Source organism: Dreissena polymorpha, chromosome 10 (assembly GCF_020536995.1).
Source record: "Dreissena polymorpha isolate Duluth1 chromosome 10, UMN_Dpol_1.0, whole genome shotgun sequence".
Taxonomy (NCBI): Eukaryota; Metazoa; Mollusca; class Bivalvia; order Myida; family Dreissenidae; genus Dreissena; species Dreissena polymorpha.
The window spans coordinates 2,332,388-2,349,123 of NC_068364.1; the positions used below are offsets into that span (position 1 = coordinate 2,332,388).

At 34.6% G+C, this 16,736-nt stretch overlaps 1 protein-coding gene across 1 annotated transcript; it reads left to right on the forward strand.

Moving 5' to 3' along the window:
• Window positions 1-158: 158 nt before the first annotated feature.
• On the forward strand, window positions 159-5,809 carry LOC127848468 (uncharacterized). The gene has a single exon (XM_052380948.1). The coding sequence runs from the start codon at window positions 654-656 to the stop codon at window positions 2,040-2,042; it is 1,389 nt and encodes a 462-aa protein (XP_052236908.1). The 5' UTR covers window positions 159-653; the 3' UTR covers window positions 2,043-5,809.
• Window positions 5,810-16,736: the final 10,927 nt, after the last annotated feature.

Genomic DNA, 16,736 nt, shown 5'->3' on the forward strand with positions numbered 1-16,736 from the left:
TGTACTAAGATATGTTGATAAAACGGCCTTCCTGTTTTTAATCTGTGAATAAAATCTTAAATAATCTAAGAGAGGTATACTCAGGTATACTCAACACCGGTAATTACAATACAATGCCATTTATTTGTATGAGATTATAAATCTTATAATACATAAATCACAGTCACTTTAAAACAAACAAAATAGGTCTGAATGTGTCCACTTGACAGCAGTACTTCATGAACAGCATGTAACTTTGGCACATAAATACAGTGATTTTATGAAAAGCTTAATATTTTTAATTTCAAATGACAAACAGCTATTTCATTTGCTTCAGTCCTAAAATAAAACTGGGCAGTTCAAGTTTCAGACAAAATGTTATCAAACGTCACAAACTGCTAGCTGTGCATGCATTACATCATTATGGATTTTATCATTATTTGGTAAACCCGCACAAACTGTGTATACTTGTCAAATAGCTATGCAAACTTTAATTTCTATAACGGAAGAAGAGTGGAATACAAGTGTATAGTGACCATTGGTAAATCAAAGGAAACAATGCAGGAAGATTTTTAAAGCAATAGTACATGCATTAAATGTATCCTTTTGGTGGAAAACTGCAAATCCCTCATAAGTAGGGAGAAGTATATGCAACTCAACAATAAAGAGTAAAGATGAGGTTTAGGCAGAAATTGAAAAGTGTGCTGACCATTTTAGTGTTGGTTTTAATCATAGGTGGTATTTTGTTGTTCCAACATTACAAAGAAGAAATGACAAGGCTCATGCCAAGCCTCAAGAAAAGGCAGATTCAAATCTTGGCATACATCGAACAACCAGAATTTATTATGCAAAATGAAAAAAAGTATGAATATTTCACAGATAAATTTGTGATTGACAAAGAGCCGTTTTTGTCATGGTTTAACAAAAACAATCAAATACACATATGTGGGGATCGCTTCAAAATTTATGGCAAATATTTTGGAGTAGCAAGGAATATTGTTATGCACCCTGAAAAACGGAGCAAAAATTCTGTGAAAGGAGGTGAGCAAGTTAAGGCCGTTCTGGGACAAACGGAGGGCCAGGAATATTTTAATCTGAATTCTGACTTCTGGGAGCTAAGTTGTGATACTAATGATACCAGCCAACAAAAACTGTCCAATTCAGGTTTGCACTGGAGAAATAACATTAAAATTGGGTCAACGGCAAATAATGCTTCTAACCATATACATAAATATACTTTTGGGGTCCAAAGAGGTGACTATGCTAACCTTCACAACTGGATGAGGTGTATCTTTAATGTGTTTATTCTCATGTCTTTCCTCAAGGTACAGCCTTCTGAAATGTCCATTCTCTTTCTTGATGCCCATCCTTTCACGCCATTGGACAAAGCTTGGGATGTTATTTATAGCACACCAATCAGAGTTGGCCATCTAAGTCAACCAGTGCATTATGAGAACTTCATATGGGGAGTAGAGGAGAAGCTTATGCCATTTAGTGAGCATGTTGATCCTCCGATTCCTTACCTAGAAGAATTCCGTACATTTGTGTTGGACCGATTTGATTTGCCTACAAAGGATGTGCTTAACTGTAAGAAATTACGCATCACTTTCATAGTGCGTAGAAATGCAGTGTATCATCCGAGAAACGCTGCAGGAAACGTTGGAAGAAAGGTCTTCAACGAAGCAGAAGTTGTGGAAACACTAATGAAGGCTTTTCCTGGTTCTCATGTACAGGCTGCCTTAATGGAAGCCCTCCCAATGAAGTCCCAGCTGGAAATCAGTAGTCAGACGGACTTGTGGATTGGAATGCACGGAGCTGGCATGACCCACATTGCATTTCTACCAAAGCACGCAGCAGTGCTGGAACTATTTCAGAAGGATTTTAAGGTGAACCGTCCCTGGTTTGTGTGTTTCCACAGCATAACAATGTGGCGAGGCATGCACTATGATTCTTGGGAGAATATCGATGGAAATCTAGAAATGCCACATGACTACACCATTGTGCCTACAGATGTCATTGCTCAAAGGACACAGAAACTAGTGGAACAGATGTGCCCTAAATAGATGCAGTTCATTTATTATATATTCTGTAAACATAATGGACTTACTGAGAAGCAATACTATAATGAATTATTTATATATCATGCACATTATGTTTCTGACCAAATGATAACTACAGAATCTTAACCACCATTCCAGCTTTACTCTTGAATATTACACCACTAAAAATTCAATGTCCATTTTCATTGGTTAGTATTTTTAGTTGTCATTATTTGAAATGCCAATGTTCACAACTGTCCTGTCTCTAAATGGCCTTCAAGAATTATGGCATGTATGCTCCTTAGTGATGTTGAATTTATTTCTACATGAAATAATGTTAAATCAGCCACACATTATTTTTACAAAAGAGGTCATAGTTTCCTATGTAGCAGTAAAAATAATAACTCTTTTTTCTTAAATCTTATGGCATTTAAAACTTTAGTTTACATTAAAATGTGTGCCTTATAAGAAGAGTATTTCATCTGAAGCAGCCACACGTCTGCTGTATATAATGCATTTAATACAATGTCCCAAAAAACATTACATGTGTTACTTAAATGATGAATTACTAATTCTGCTCTTCCTTTGCTACGTGAATGACATGCCCACATGTATAGACACTGATTGTAAGCTTATCTTGTATGCAGATGACGGGTTATCTTGTTTGCACACAAAGATCCAGCGACTATCTCTAATAAACTTGCTTGGTTACTTGGTTATGAAAAATTGTTCCACTTGGTTAATTGACAATAAGCTACCTTACATTTAGGCAAGACCGAATGTATGCTTTTTGGGTCTGTGTTATGCCGGAGATTTCCTGTTTGAGACGCAGTTCCTCGTTGATTGGGGAAGACACGCAAAGGCAACTCACAAAGTATTTATTAGTTTTGTGTTTATTTTCACAAAGTATTTTAACCACAATGATAACAAAAGTCCATAACACAGTTCTGACACACAGTTTAAATTATTAAGTTAAATAAATGTTTTATTAGAATGTTTTCCTATAATTTTTAATGAAGTATATCACACAGAAAATCACAAAGTCAATTGTCACACAGTAAGGCTAAAGTCTATATATTTCTCATGTTCCATATTCTTCTGTTTTATATCAAATTTCTAAACAGTTGTCTAGACCATAGTGAATGGCTTTATATTTATTTAGCAATCAAGAATATCAATTTAAGAATATAAAGTTGTAATTAGCTTAGAATGCTTGGGTATTATGGGATAACATTATGTAACATAAGCTGTCATTGTTTGCTTAAAGCTAATGGCTTGAAATTATGATGACTGGGTATTATTAACAATATCATGTACAATTGGCCGCATTAATCTTTAATAACAGCACTGCAAATGTTACTATTTTACTTTAAATTGAAACTAAATTATATTTCAATTTAGCAGTTAAAAACATGTTGTATTAACATATAACTTTAAACTAAAACTAAATAACACTTACATATTATAACTTAATAATATTTAACTTTAATACAAAATATTGACCAATCATTATGTAATTTGGGGTGCATAACATCTGCAAGGAAATTAAAGAAAGTTCAAAATTTCCATGTAAGCTTTAATGGTCATACGATACCATCTCAGGACCAAGTAAAATACCTAGGCCTAAATATTGATTGCACCTTAAATTGTGAAGCTATAATAGACAATATAGTCAAAAGGGTCAACTCTATAGACTGATTAGAAACTGTAATAACCTCAGTCTTAGTAACAGACCAAACAAACACTTACAAATGCATTGGTACAATGCCACTTTGATTACGCTTGTTCATCTTGGTATGCAGGACTTACAAAACAATTACAGGGTAAATTACAGGTGGCACAAAACAAGGTCATTAGATTTTTATTAGACCATCCGTCAAGAACAAGCATTACTTGTAACGAGCTTGAGTCCGTTCAGATGCTTAATGTTATTGACAGAGTTCGCCAGCTCAGGTTTAATCATGTTTTTAATATCTACAATGGTAAGGCTCCCAAATACCTTGAAATAATTTTGTACGAATATCATCATTTCACTCCAGAACAAGATTTAGTGCACATACATGTAACTTTAAAGCCCCACTATCGTCTGGCTCTGAATCTGGAACTTTTTATTCCATGGCCATACATGACTTCAATGCTTTGCCAAATAACATCAAAGAGATCAAATCTAAGCAGGGATTCCAACTTGAAGTTAAACGTTACTTAAAAATGTCTGCACGTGATAGAGAAAACTCTGACACTTTTTATTATTAAAAGTTGTATATAATGTAACTAGTGCTATTTTAGTCCATTTTTCTATGATAGTATTCAGGTGCAGGAATAAGATGTCGTCTAGTCTTAATTATCCCCCGCCAGAGGCGGAGGGATATTGTTTTGGCGTTGTCCGTCCGTCCGGCTGTCCGTGCGTCCATCCGTCCGTCCGGCACTTTTGTGTCCAGAGCCATATCTTGGAAGTGCTTTGGCGGATTTCATTGAAACTTCGTATGAGTATATATATGCATAAGAGGATGATGCACGCCAAATGACATTGTAAACCATCTGTTAAAAATAGAGTTATGGCCCTTTGTATCTTGAAAAAATGCTTTTTACTATAGGCACTTTTGTGTCCGGAGCCATATCTTGGAAGTGCTTTGGCGGATTTCATTGAACCTTGGTATGAGTATATATATGCATAAGAGGATGATGCATGCCAAATGGCATTGTACACCATCTGTTAAAAACAGAGTTATGGCCCTTTGTATCTTGAAAAAATTCTTTTTACTATAGGCACTTTTGTGTCCGTAGCCATATCTTGGAAGTGCTTTGGCGGATTTCATTGAAACTTGGTATGAGTATATATATGCATAAGAGGATGATGCAAGCCAAATGGCATTGTATACCATCTGTTAAAAACAGAGTTATGGCCCTTTGTATCTTGAAAAAATGCTTTTTACTATAGGCACTTTTGTGTCCGGAGCCATATCTTGGAAGTGCTTTGGCAGATTTCATTGAAACTTGGTACGAGTATATATCCCCCCCCATAGGCGGAGGGATATTGTTTTGGCGTTGTCTGGCTGTCCGTCCGGCTGTCCGTCACTTTTGTGTCCGGAGCCATATCTTGGAAGTGCTTTTGCCGATTTCATTGAAACTTGGTATGAGTATATATATTGATAATAGGATGATGCAGGCCAAATGGCATTGTACACCATCTGATAATAACAGAGTTATGGCCCTTTGTATCTTCAAAAAAATGCTTTTTTAGTGTCAAATATAACACTTTTGTGTCCAGAAGTATATAGGCGGGGGATATCAATTCAACGAATTTGCTTGTTTTCTTTTAATTCTTAAACAATGATCTATTTTTAAATCAACAGTGTTATGTGCTTACATATTATTGTTAGCAAGGTATGATATAGGTGTGCGTGTATGACCGTCGGTACCGCATCTGTAATCTGCCATGCGTCTCCTTTACTTTTTGAGAGGGTGTTGTAACATTTAACTTATTATATGCTTAAGATAAGGGACCCAAATGGAAATAAGTACTATTGGGTTATCCCAGGTCTGCAAGATCAATATATATTAATTCACTGTTATCTTTTGACCATATTGGTTTATTTTTATATGTTCTCATCTATATTGTTGTTATATTATACCTTGATCTTGTACCTGAATAAACTTGAATTGAATTGAATGATTTGATTATGTTCTCACCTTTATTTTATATGTGCCATTATGCATTTTACACCTATGGAGGTATCATTTACTTAATTATTTACAATTAATAAGTTCAAAATAAACTTTCAACAATTGGAGCCAGCTTTTGTCATTTTGTCTTTGTTTATGATAAAATCTCTGAATTTGTCTCAGTTGGTTTTGAACATTTGGCAGAATATCTATACACTGTTTTACTCTACTTGAATGTATAACTACAAACAAATCCCAATATTTTATGAACTGAGCTAATATTTGTTGTCATGACCATTGTTTGTTACAGCATGAAAATATACACTTGATTTAGACAATAAATATTATACATCATTCAGTGCTAGGCCTAAATGGAGTCATGTCGCACCCGCCAACTAAAGGCCCCAATTTAATTGAGAATAAACTAGTGGCTATTTTCTAAAAAAGGCAGCAATTTTAAAAGAAAAATCAACAGTATTTCGAAGAAGTATAGACATATAATTTTTTCACTTTTCACAGATTGATTTATTAAGCAGCAATAATACACTTAATATAGTTATGAAAGTACTTTGCCAAAATATCTCTTTGCAATACCCTGCTGATTTAGGAGTCCTAAAATTAGAAGGCACAATCATGATCTTACATCACTACAGTACTATTATTAGCTCGGCTGTTTTCGGAGAAAACCCGACATATTGTCATAGCCAGATCGTCGTCCGCCGTCTGCCATCTGCGTCGTGCTAAATCCTTCACATAGGATCTAAAATCAAAGTGCTTCCACATACAACTTTGAAACTTTATACGTAGATGCACCTTGATGAGTTCTACACACCACACCCATTTTTGGGTCACTAGGTAAAAGGTCAAGGTCACTTTTGACAAGCTTTCATTTATTCAAATCTGCACCCACAGCCCAGCGTTTGCACCCGCTATGCGTTGCTCTTGTTAAAGGGTCCTTTTCACAGATTTTGGCAAGTTTTAAAGTTTGTCATTTAATGCTTTAAATTGATAAATGTAAACATCGAACTTTAAGAAAGTTCCAGTATCAAGGTAAAATAAAATTATAGCTGACCCTTGAAGTAAAAGTTTAGCGCCAATAACACTTGGCCATCCATGCTGATCTAACACTTCACACTAATTTAATTTTATTCGTTATATAAGCAATCCTTGTAATGTCACAAAATATAACGATAACAACAGAACTTTCAAAATTATACAATCATTTAGTGTTCCTAACGCATTATATTTTTCATGTTTTTAAATAATCAGTGATGCATTTTATGGATATTTAAGACCATGATAAATTTTCAGTATTACAGTTTCCAAGCAAAAAACATAACTACAACGAAAATTTCCAAATCTTAAACAATTTTTTTCAATTTTGTCAATTTATAAAAACCCGAAAAGGTCCCTTTAATAGCCCGCATACACATATCAGTACTATATGTTGAATTCATGCATAGCAATTTTACTACTAATACTGTTAATTCCTACTGAGTTTACTGTGCAGACAAAATCCATCCCAATTAAAACTTGTTTATAATAATCATAAGGCAAATGAACTGCTCTTTTATATAATTTTTTTTTTAAACAAGACAATTGCCAAGCAATATATGTCCCCTACCGGCTCCACCATTGTCAGAAATTCCAGCATTGTCAGATTATTTTTTTGCCATAGCAACCAAAATTTTTGACGTAGGAACAAAATGAAATGACGTGCATAATCTCCATATTGCCATCTATCCATGTTTCAAGTTTCATGAAAAAATATGAAGAACTTTTAAAGTTATCGCAGGATCCAGAAAACCACCATTTTCAGCAGTATTTCTAGTCTATTTGTTGCCATAGCAACCATAATGTTTGACGTAGGAACAAAATGAAATGACATGCATAATGTCCATATTGCCATCTATTCATGTTTCAAGTTTCATGAAAAAATATTAAGAACTTTTAAAGTTATCGCAGGATCCAGAAAAGTGTGACAGACTCACAGACTCAGCCCGGGTGTACATTGTCCAGGGTAATCATGGAACTTAGGCTGGAAATCCATGGTATAACATGGAATTCCATGGAAATCCCTGGAATTTGAAACAGTTTCCAGGGTTTTCCAGGGTTTTGTTTTAGAAATGTCCATGAAACGTGGACTTTTTTTCCGAGCATTTTCCAGCCTTGGATAGAAAAGCATGGAAAAGGAATGGAAAACGCTGGATTTAGGCTGGATAACCATGGAAAATATTTCCAGATAGCATGGAAAGTGGAACATAGAATTTTTTAAGCATGGAAAAGACTCTAACATTAATTTTTCAGCTGACCCTGGAAAAAACTTAGACTTTATAAGAGGAGAAAATAACTTAATATATATAAAAATGCAACACATTTTATTCAAAATAAATCAGAGTTCAACAATTTACACAACATATGAATAAAACATAAAACAATGTGCATAGTTTGGGCAGAAATAGTAGTAGTTATAGAAGTAGTAGTAGTAGTAGTAGTAGCAGTAGTAATGCTGGTGCTGGCAGTAGAATATGTTGTAGGAGTAGAAGTAAAAGCGGTTGTTGTATAAGTTGTACAAGCAGTTAAACTACTGATAATTATACTATTGGTGCAAATTTAAGTGACAGTAGCAGTAGTAGCAGTTATTATTGTGTTGTTGTTTTAGCATTTACAGGAATAGTAGCAGTAATGGTAGCAATAGTAGTATAAATAATAATAACAATACTAGTAGCAGCAGTGGTAGTAGTAGTTAAGGAAGTAGCATTAGCAGCAGCAGCAGTAGTAGTAGTAGAAGTAGCAGCAGCAGCAGTAGTAGCAGTAGCAGCATCAGTAGCAGTAGTAGTAGCAGTAGTATTAGCTGTAGTAGTTGAAGTACTAGTAGTAGTAGTAGTAGTAGTAGTAGTGGTAGTAGTTGTAGTAGTAACAGCAGCAGAAGTAGTAGTAGTCGCTGCAGCAGGAGTTGTAGTAGTAGCAGCAGCAGCAGTAGCAGTAGTAGCAGCAGCAGCAGGAGTCGTAGCAGCAGCAGCAGTAGCAGCAGCAGTAGCAGTAGTAGTAGTTGAAGCAGTAGTAGCAGTTGAAGCAGTAGTAGTAGTAGTAGCAGTAGTAGCAGCAGTAGAAGTAGTAGTAGTAGTAGTAGTAGCAGTAGAAGTAGTAGTAGTAGAAGTAGAAGTAGCAGTAGTAGTAGTAGTAGTAGTAGTAGTAGTAGTAGTAGTAGTAGTAGTAGTAGTTGTTGTTGTTGTTGTTGTGGCTGTTGTAATAGTAGTAGTAGTTTTGCAGAAGTAGTAGTAGTAGTAGTAGTAGTACTAGTAGTAGTAGTATTAGTAGTAGAAGTAATAGTAGTAACTTTCAAAGCAATGTCTACGAGTTTAAATTCCTTAACCCTGTTCAAGGTGTATACGCACTCAATATTTAACTACAGTCCAGGTTTGCAATTAACAAACTATCTGAGATGCCTGTGTGTGAGTCAGATATGTCTGCGGCTAATCTATTGGTTATAAAATATCACAGCCTTTTCTGATTGGCTGAGTTCAAATGCAGAAAGTTTACCTGTTAGATTGAAATTCTGGAAAATATGCAGGTTAAACTTGTTGTTAAAATGAAGTTAATGTAATTTCACAAACAGTAGAGTTATTGAGTTTTTCCATTAACAAGAATTTCTTAAAATAATAATGTATGGATATCATTTGGAAAGTGACATGAAATTTTGTTAAAAAGTGATGCATACAAGTGTTTCAGAAGTCTGTCTAGGAATAGAACAACAACTGAAGGTTTGTGCTTTTCATTATTTCTAAATATTCCTTTAAATTTATTCTTCTTATGTCATCATTGTAGACCTTTTTTTATGTGACATTTTAGGTAAAACTATGGCAAATATAGAAGTTTAAAAGCAGCTGTCACACACATTTTCACTAAGTGCAGTTTGCAGCTTGATAAAGGAAGTCCTATGTAGAGATATTAATAAGCTTGAATGTAGTATCGGAAGTTTATAATGCATGGCTAGGGAACTGAGGCTAAGGGAGTTATGTGCTGTGCATGACGAGAACTCAATGCTCATTAATGCTGTTAATGTTTAGAAATAAATGAATTAAACCAATAGCATTGTTTTTTAGGTTTCACTTTGCATTTTCATACCAATAGAATTACACATCATTCTAATTATAGCAATAATAAATTTGTACTAATCATACCAACAAATTTTGTTATGCTATGCTTTGTGATGTATTAACTTCATTGTAAGTTATTATTTAAAGACCATTTTACTAAATATTTAAAACAATACTTGAATTATTTTCTATATACATTTTCATTATGTGCTTTAACTGTAGCTCAGACCAGTTGATGGAAGATACTGCAGAGTTTGGCAGGGAAATAACCCAAGACAGCAAAGCGGCTCTTTTGGCGCATTTACCAAGAGGACTAACATGGCCACAAATTCATGGTAAATATTGTTATGCCCCGGGCTCATATAAGTAATTTAGTGTTAACCACCTGAAAGTATTTTGTCTTTTTGGTATCCAATATTTTGGTCTAGTTTCAATTACAGGTTTTTTTATATGAATTAGCAAATTAGCATAACTTTCATATAGCAATATCTGAATATAAATTTCTATATATGTTTGAGTTTCCAGATACATGCTAGTGTACCCCGTTTTGGGGCATTTAAGAAAACAACAATAAAAATTTCAAAATAAAAGCGAGTCATATAAAAATATAAGTTAAATCACCAATTTATTCACTTGAAAGTCTCAGTTTTCCTGTGTGGTTGCCTGTTTGCAAGTAGATTAAAGCCCGCTTGCAAACTTTAAGAGAATAAATTTCAGTAAATGGAAAAGAAATAATTGCTAACTACTTAGGATCGTAAATGTTCGCTCAAATACAAAAAAGCCAGATGTACCGAATTGAGCAGTGATATGAAATATCTAAAATAGATTAAAATATGAATGAGCATTGAAGTATAGATATTCAATCATATGATTGCTGCACATTTACTTTTACAGATGAATGTAAAAAACTTAAGACTTTCTTGTAATATTGTTTGCTTTGTTTTTCTTTCAGAGATCATGCAGGAGCCGTACAGTATAACAGCAGTACAAGTTCTATAAAAGATCCACGACCTACTGAAGCCCAGCTAATTAACAAAAAAGTTTTTAAAAACTGTAATTTTATCCCACCTGGGTACTTATAATTTACTAAGCTGCCTACACAAGTTTTAGACTTGCAATTACATTTTAAATTGTCACTTGGAAAGTAATACATGTACATGCATTATGTTCTGAATTTCTTTGAACAATAAAATTATATAAATGTATTTTAATGAAATTAAGCACCTAAATTGCATTAAAGTGAAAGTAGCTGAGAACAAGATGTGTTTGTGAAACACAATGTCCCCCTATATGACGTTTGACCTTGAAGGATGACCTTGACCTTGACCCTTCACCACTCAAAATGTGCAGCTCCATAAGATACACATGCATGTCAAATATAAAAATGCTAGCTTCAATATTGCAAAAGTTACATTACATGAGCAATTTTGACCCATATATTTGACCTAGAAGGATGACCTTGACCCTTCACCACTCAAAATGTGCAGCTCCATAAGTTACACATGCATGCCAAATATCAAGTTGCTATCTTCAATATTGCAAAAGTTTTCATAAAATAAGCGATTTGGGCCACATATATTTGACCTCTGACCTTGAAGGTTGACCTTGACCTTTCACCACTCAAAATGTGCAGCTCCATAAGTTACACATGCATGCCAAATATCAAGTTGCTATCTTCAATATTGCAAAAGTATTAATAAAATAAGCGATTTGGGCCACATATATTTGACCTCTGACCTTGAAGGATGACCTTGACCTTGACCTTTCACCACTCAAAATGTGCAGCTCCATGAGATGCACATGCATGCCAAATATCAAGTTGCTATCTTCAATATTGCAAAAGTATTTATAAAATAAGCGATTTGGGCCACATATATTTGACCTCTGACCTTGAAGGATGACCTTGACCTTTCACCACTCAAAATGTGCAGTTCCATGAGATACACATGCATGCCAAATATCAAGTTGCTATCTTCAATATTGCAAAAGTATTCATAAAATAAGCGATTTGGGCCACATATATTTGACCTCTGACCTTGAAGGATGACCTTGACCTTTCACCACTCAAAATGTGCAGCTCCATGAGATACACATGCATGCCAAATATCAAGTTGCTATATTCAATATAGCAAAAGTTATTGCAAAATGTTAAAAGTTGGCGCAAACCATCCAACCAACCAACAGACCAACCAACCAACAGACCAACCAACAGACAGGGCAAAAACAATATGTCCCCCACTACTATAGTGGGGGACATAAAAATAGTATCCTTGTGCTCATGGGCAGCTACATATATTGTGACATACATGAAGCAGCTAAAATAACTTAAATTTTTCATTTTGTTTCTTGTATATCGTTTGTACAGGGTTCGTGAATTGTTACTGTATATTACTTGACTTGCTTGTATTTTGTTACTTTGAATACATGTTGTGAAGGTTGCATTATACTTTTTAACTTTTAAAGTAGCCCCTGTTCTGTTATGTAAGGGCCTGATTTATGATAATGGACCTAGAGGCTTTGTATTAAACAACACTTGTTTGATCTGAATAATTTGTTAAATAAATGTAACACAATTTGTAATCTGATGTTATATTTTGATGAATTGTGAACAAAATAATACATCGAAGAAACTAAGGCATTATGTTGATTTTTTGTTTTGTTTTAATCTTACCTTAAATTATGATTTACTTAAGCTGTGAGTATTGTATTCATTTAATACATGAATATTGTTTTTAGACCAGAAATTTCTTTTTCTATTCAGTGACCATGGTAAACGCTGGACAATTTTCCATGTTATACCAGGCATCCATGGAATATTAAACATGGAAAAACCCTGGAACATTTTCCAGGGTTTTCCAGCCAGCATGGAAAAAATACCGTCCGAATACTCCATGTAATCTGGAAAACCCTGGAAATTAATCCATGGTTTTCCAGATTACATGGAGTATTCGGACGGTATTTATTCCATGCTGGCTGGAAAACCCTGGAAATTGTTCCATGGTAATTATTCCAGGGAGCCTGGAAAACCATGGAAACTATTCCAGGATATTTCCTCATACCATGGACAATTTTCCACCCTTTTTTTTTAAATATTGACGCTGTAAAAGGCTGGAAACTTAGTCCGAATACTCCAGCCTCATATTTTCCATGGATTTCCATGGAAAACCCTGGACAAAGTACACCCGGGTGACGGACACACAGAGCGCAAACCATAAGTCCCCTCCGGTGAAACCAGAATGGGACAATAAAACATTTGTACTGTACTTAAATAGTTTCATTGGAGGGGAAGTTTAACTGCCTCACATGAATTTACTGTCATTGTCTTAGTTAGTGTACTATCAATTAACAAGAAGTGACACAATCTGTAGCAAAGATTATTGATTAGAAAAATTATAGATCAAGCGAGTAAAAACTTAAGAATATAGAAATATAGTGTATATATGAAAGTGTTATTTAGAATTTATATCATTGATATTGAGAAGTTCAGTCTAATTTCTTTCATTTTTTGTCAAAAAATTATTATTATAAAAGTAAAATTCTTCATTAGCTGTCAATATGCTCCTTTAAAAAAATGTTATGCATAAAAAAGTGTGTCCATTAAAAGAGTTATGGAATAGAATATTATGTTTTGATTTAATCAATAATATATGTAATGATCATATGAATACTTAATTCAACTGTTTCATTAGTATGACTACCGGTAGCTTACTAATTGTAGATTGACACACATTATAATCAGCTTTCGTATCAGGCTATGTTGCCCTGAAGGTTTATAGCAGATGTCTCACTGCAATGCAACCCTACTCCAAAGTGTATAAAAAGCACATCCCGTACATTAAATTAGCAGTACAAAAAATAAATAAACACTCATAGTTTTTTTCAGCATTTTCAGCAAAAAAAAACCCCACACGAAACAAAAAATGTGTTTGTCGGAAACACAATGCCCCCTACTGCGCTGCTTTGAATTAAAAAAAAAATTGGATTATTTTCCTTTATTTTTTTTTTTGATTATATACCTTTAAACAAGAGATGTGTTTATCAGAAACACAATGCCCCCCTACTGCACCGCTTTGAATGAAATTTGTTTTTTATGATATCCTTTTAAACAAGAGAGACTGACAGGCCCAAAGTCGCTCACCTGAGATAAAAAGAAATGACCTGTTCTTTGCAGCCAAAGATGTTCTAACCAAGTTTCATGAAGAATGAACAACAAATGGCCCCCTGGCGGCCATGTTTTTTTATCAGACCTGAACCATTTTTGAACTCTTCCAAGATATGTCCAAATTTCATGAAGATTGGGCAAAAAATGTGTCTTCTAAACTGTTCACATGTTTTCACTATATACAAATAAAGAAAACTGCCCTACCCCCTGGTGGCCATGTTTTTCCACTGATCACGACCATTTTCAAACTCATCAGAGACATCCACATAACTAATGTTTTGACAAAATTTCATGATAATTAGGCAAAAAATGTGACTTCTAGAGTGTTCACAAGCTTTTTTACTATATAAATATAAGGGAAAAGACCCCCCCCCCCCCCTGGCAGCCATGTTTTTTTACAGATCCAAACCATTTTCAAACTCAACTGTCGTATTCAGGTGTGGTAGTGTGGTCTCGTTCGCTTACGCAAGTGTATTGGTCACGGGACGGTTACGAGTTATGTAACTTTGTGAGCACTTATGTAATGCAGAAATATTGATTCGATCAACGCTTATTTCCAGTCAGGATGACACCACTGACTGGTTGTAATTCAATTAACTAAAGGCGCCTAGTCAGATACGCCTGAATACACTCAAAGAATTAATCTATAAGTGAAAACCAAAGCAGCTTAATGAAAATAACTAACTTTTATTCCAAGAACTCGGAATATGAAGAACAATGACAGAGAATTAAGAACAGGTTACTTACAAGCCAAGACTAAAGAATCTAAGTATCATTACAAAAATGAACAAAATACAGCAAATACCTTAATGAATGTAAAAAGAAGTTCACATTCTGTCAAACTTAATCTAAAGAACACAATTTATGGAGATTAGGAATCATCAGTGAATCAAATGTAAAAATAAGAAGAATTTACTAAAGTTATTGAAATAAAATAGAGTCTTTCTAATTTAAAAAATACCAAATAAAAAGCAAATTCATTGAATTGATATCCCCGCCAATATACTTCTGGACACAAAAGTTTTCTAGACACACACAAAAAAGCATTTTCTTCAAGATACAAAGGGCCATAACTCCGTTATTATCCAATGGTGTACAATGCCATTTGGCTTGCATCATCCTCTTATCCACATATATACACAGACCAAGTTTCCATGAAATCCGCAAAAGCACTTCCAAGAAATGGCTCTGGACACAAAAAAAGCATTTTTTCAAGACACAAAGGGTCATAACTCCGTTATTAACAGATGGTTTACAATGCCATTTGGCGTGCATCATCCTCTTATCCATATAGATACTCATACCAAGTTTCAAGGCACTTCCAAGATATGACTCCGGACACAAAAGTGCCGGAAGGACGGAAAGATGGACGGACGGAAGGACGGACAACGCCTAAACAATATCCCTCCGCCTATGGCGGGGGATAAAAATAATCTAAATAATAAGAATAATTTGGAAAATAATGCCAAACTGTCTTGCTGCTGGTGTTACAATAATTTAGAGTTTAATCATTTCAAAATTCCAACCTTTTTCAAGAGGTGATTAAATCAGCCAAAACAGCTTATTTTATACACTTCCGAGAGCACTGGCAGACGAGTCTATTTTCCCTCAGAACAGTCCATTTATCAATGATCAATATCTTCCCAAATTCCAGAGCAGAACTAACAAGAAATATCTTTAAAAAAGATATACGGCGTTGATTGTGGTTAGAGTTTGTGAAAGGTAAAGAGTTCAATGAATGAGATCGAGTATAGCGAATGTCTTTTTCTGTGCAGTTCTTAGCTGCATCACACACAGTACGGGATGTTACGCTGAGTTTTACGCGGCTTATTTTACATTATTACATATTGCTGGTCATAAACCTATAGATACAAAACAGAAAAACAAAAGAAGAATGGAAGTGAAATTAAAACATACGAGTCAACCGGCCACAAGCGAAGTATCCGTACATATTTTTAATATTTATACGTGCGTTCTTCGAACAAACCTGTTTTAGTGGTTTGTCGGGCATTGCTATTTGATTGGATTATTAACAGTATCGAGAATCATCCCGCTCATGCTTAATACATAAGTCAATATGGTGGAATAATTCTTGTTAAATTAATAAAAAAATATAGAATATGGTATTGTTGAAAACACATTAAGAATCTATTATTGACATACCATAATTATATCGCTGAATATCTTCATTTAACATATTTTTGGTCTAAAGAAAATTCCAGTTCACGGGATAGCGCCTATATTATATAACGATTATTTTACTGGCCGCAAACTCAGGTCAGCACATAAGGTAGTCGTGAAGACGCAGCAATGACCTGTAAATAAACTCTGACATTCACACACACTTGCCGCGAACTGACCCTGATACCTCGCTGGTTGAAATGCAATGCATTAAAGTAAGGCCACGCTTCCACTGCTCTTTATTAATTAACATGTTAACAGGAATATGGAAGTCAGTACTAAATATGATAACATAGCCTTTAAGTACAAACGCTGTTGCGCTGGCAATCCTCTGAAAATAAAAGGTGCACGCACAAACTGTATTGATGTCGAGAATTGAGTGTAAAACTGTTCTATCTATTTAGCCTTTTCATTAGAGATACAATTGTTTCATGCAGTTAAACAGTGTTACAAAGACTCGGACTTGTTTCCAATGTTCTGGTGGTATACTCAAATCAGCCAATGGAATAAATGAAGTGTATTCATTCGTGTCTAGCCGCGGGAAATTGTATTTGAATTTTATTGGACACTTACACAGGTCACTAGGTAAGGTCAAAAGTGACGTTAAACAGC

Excerpts from the sequence above, each read along its gene's own strand:
- LOC127848468 (XM_052380948.1), top strand. The coding sequence starts at position 654 with ATGAGGTTTAGGCAGAAATTGAAAAGTGTGCTGACCATTTTAGTGTTG.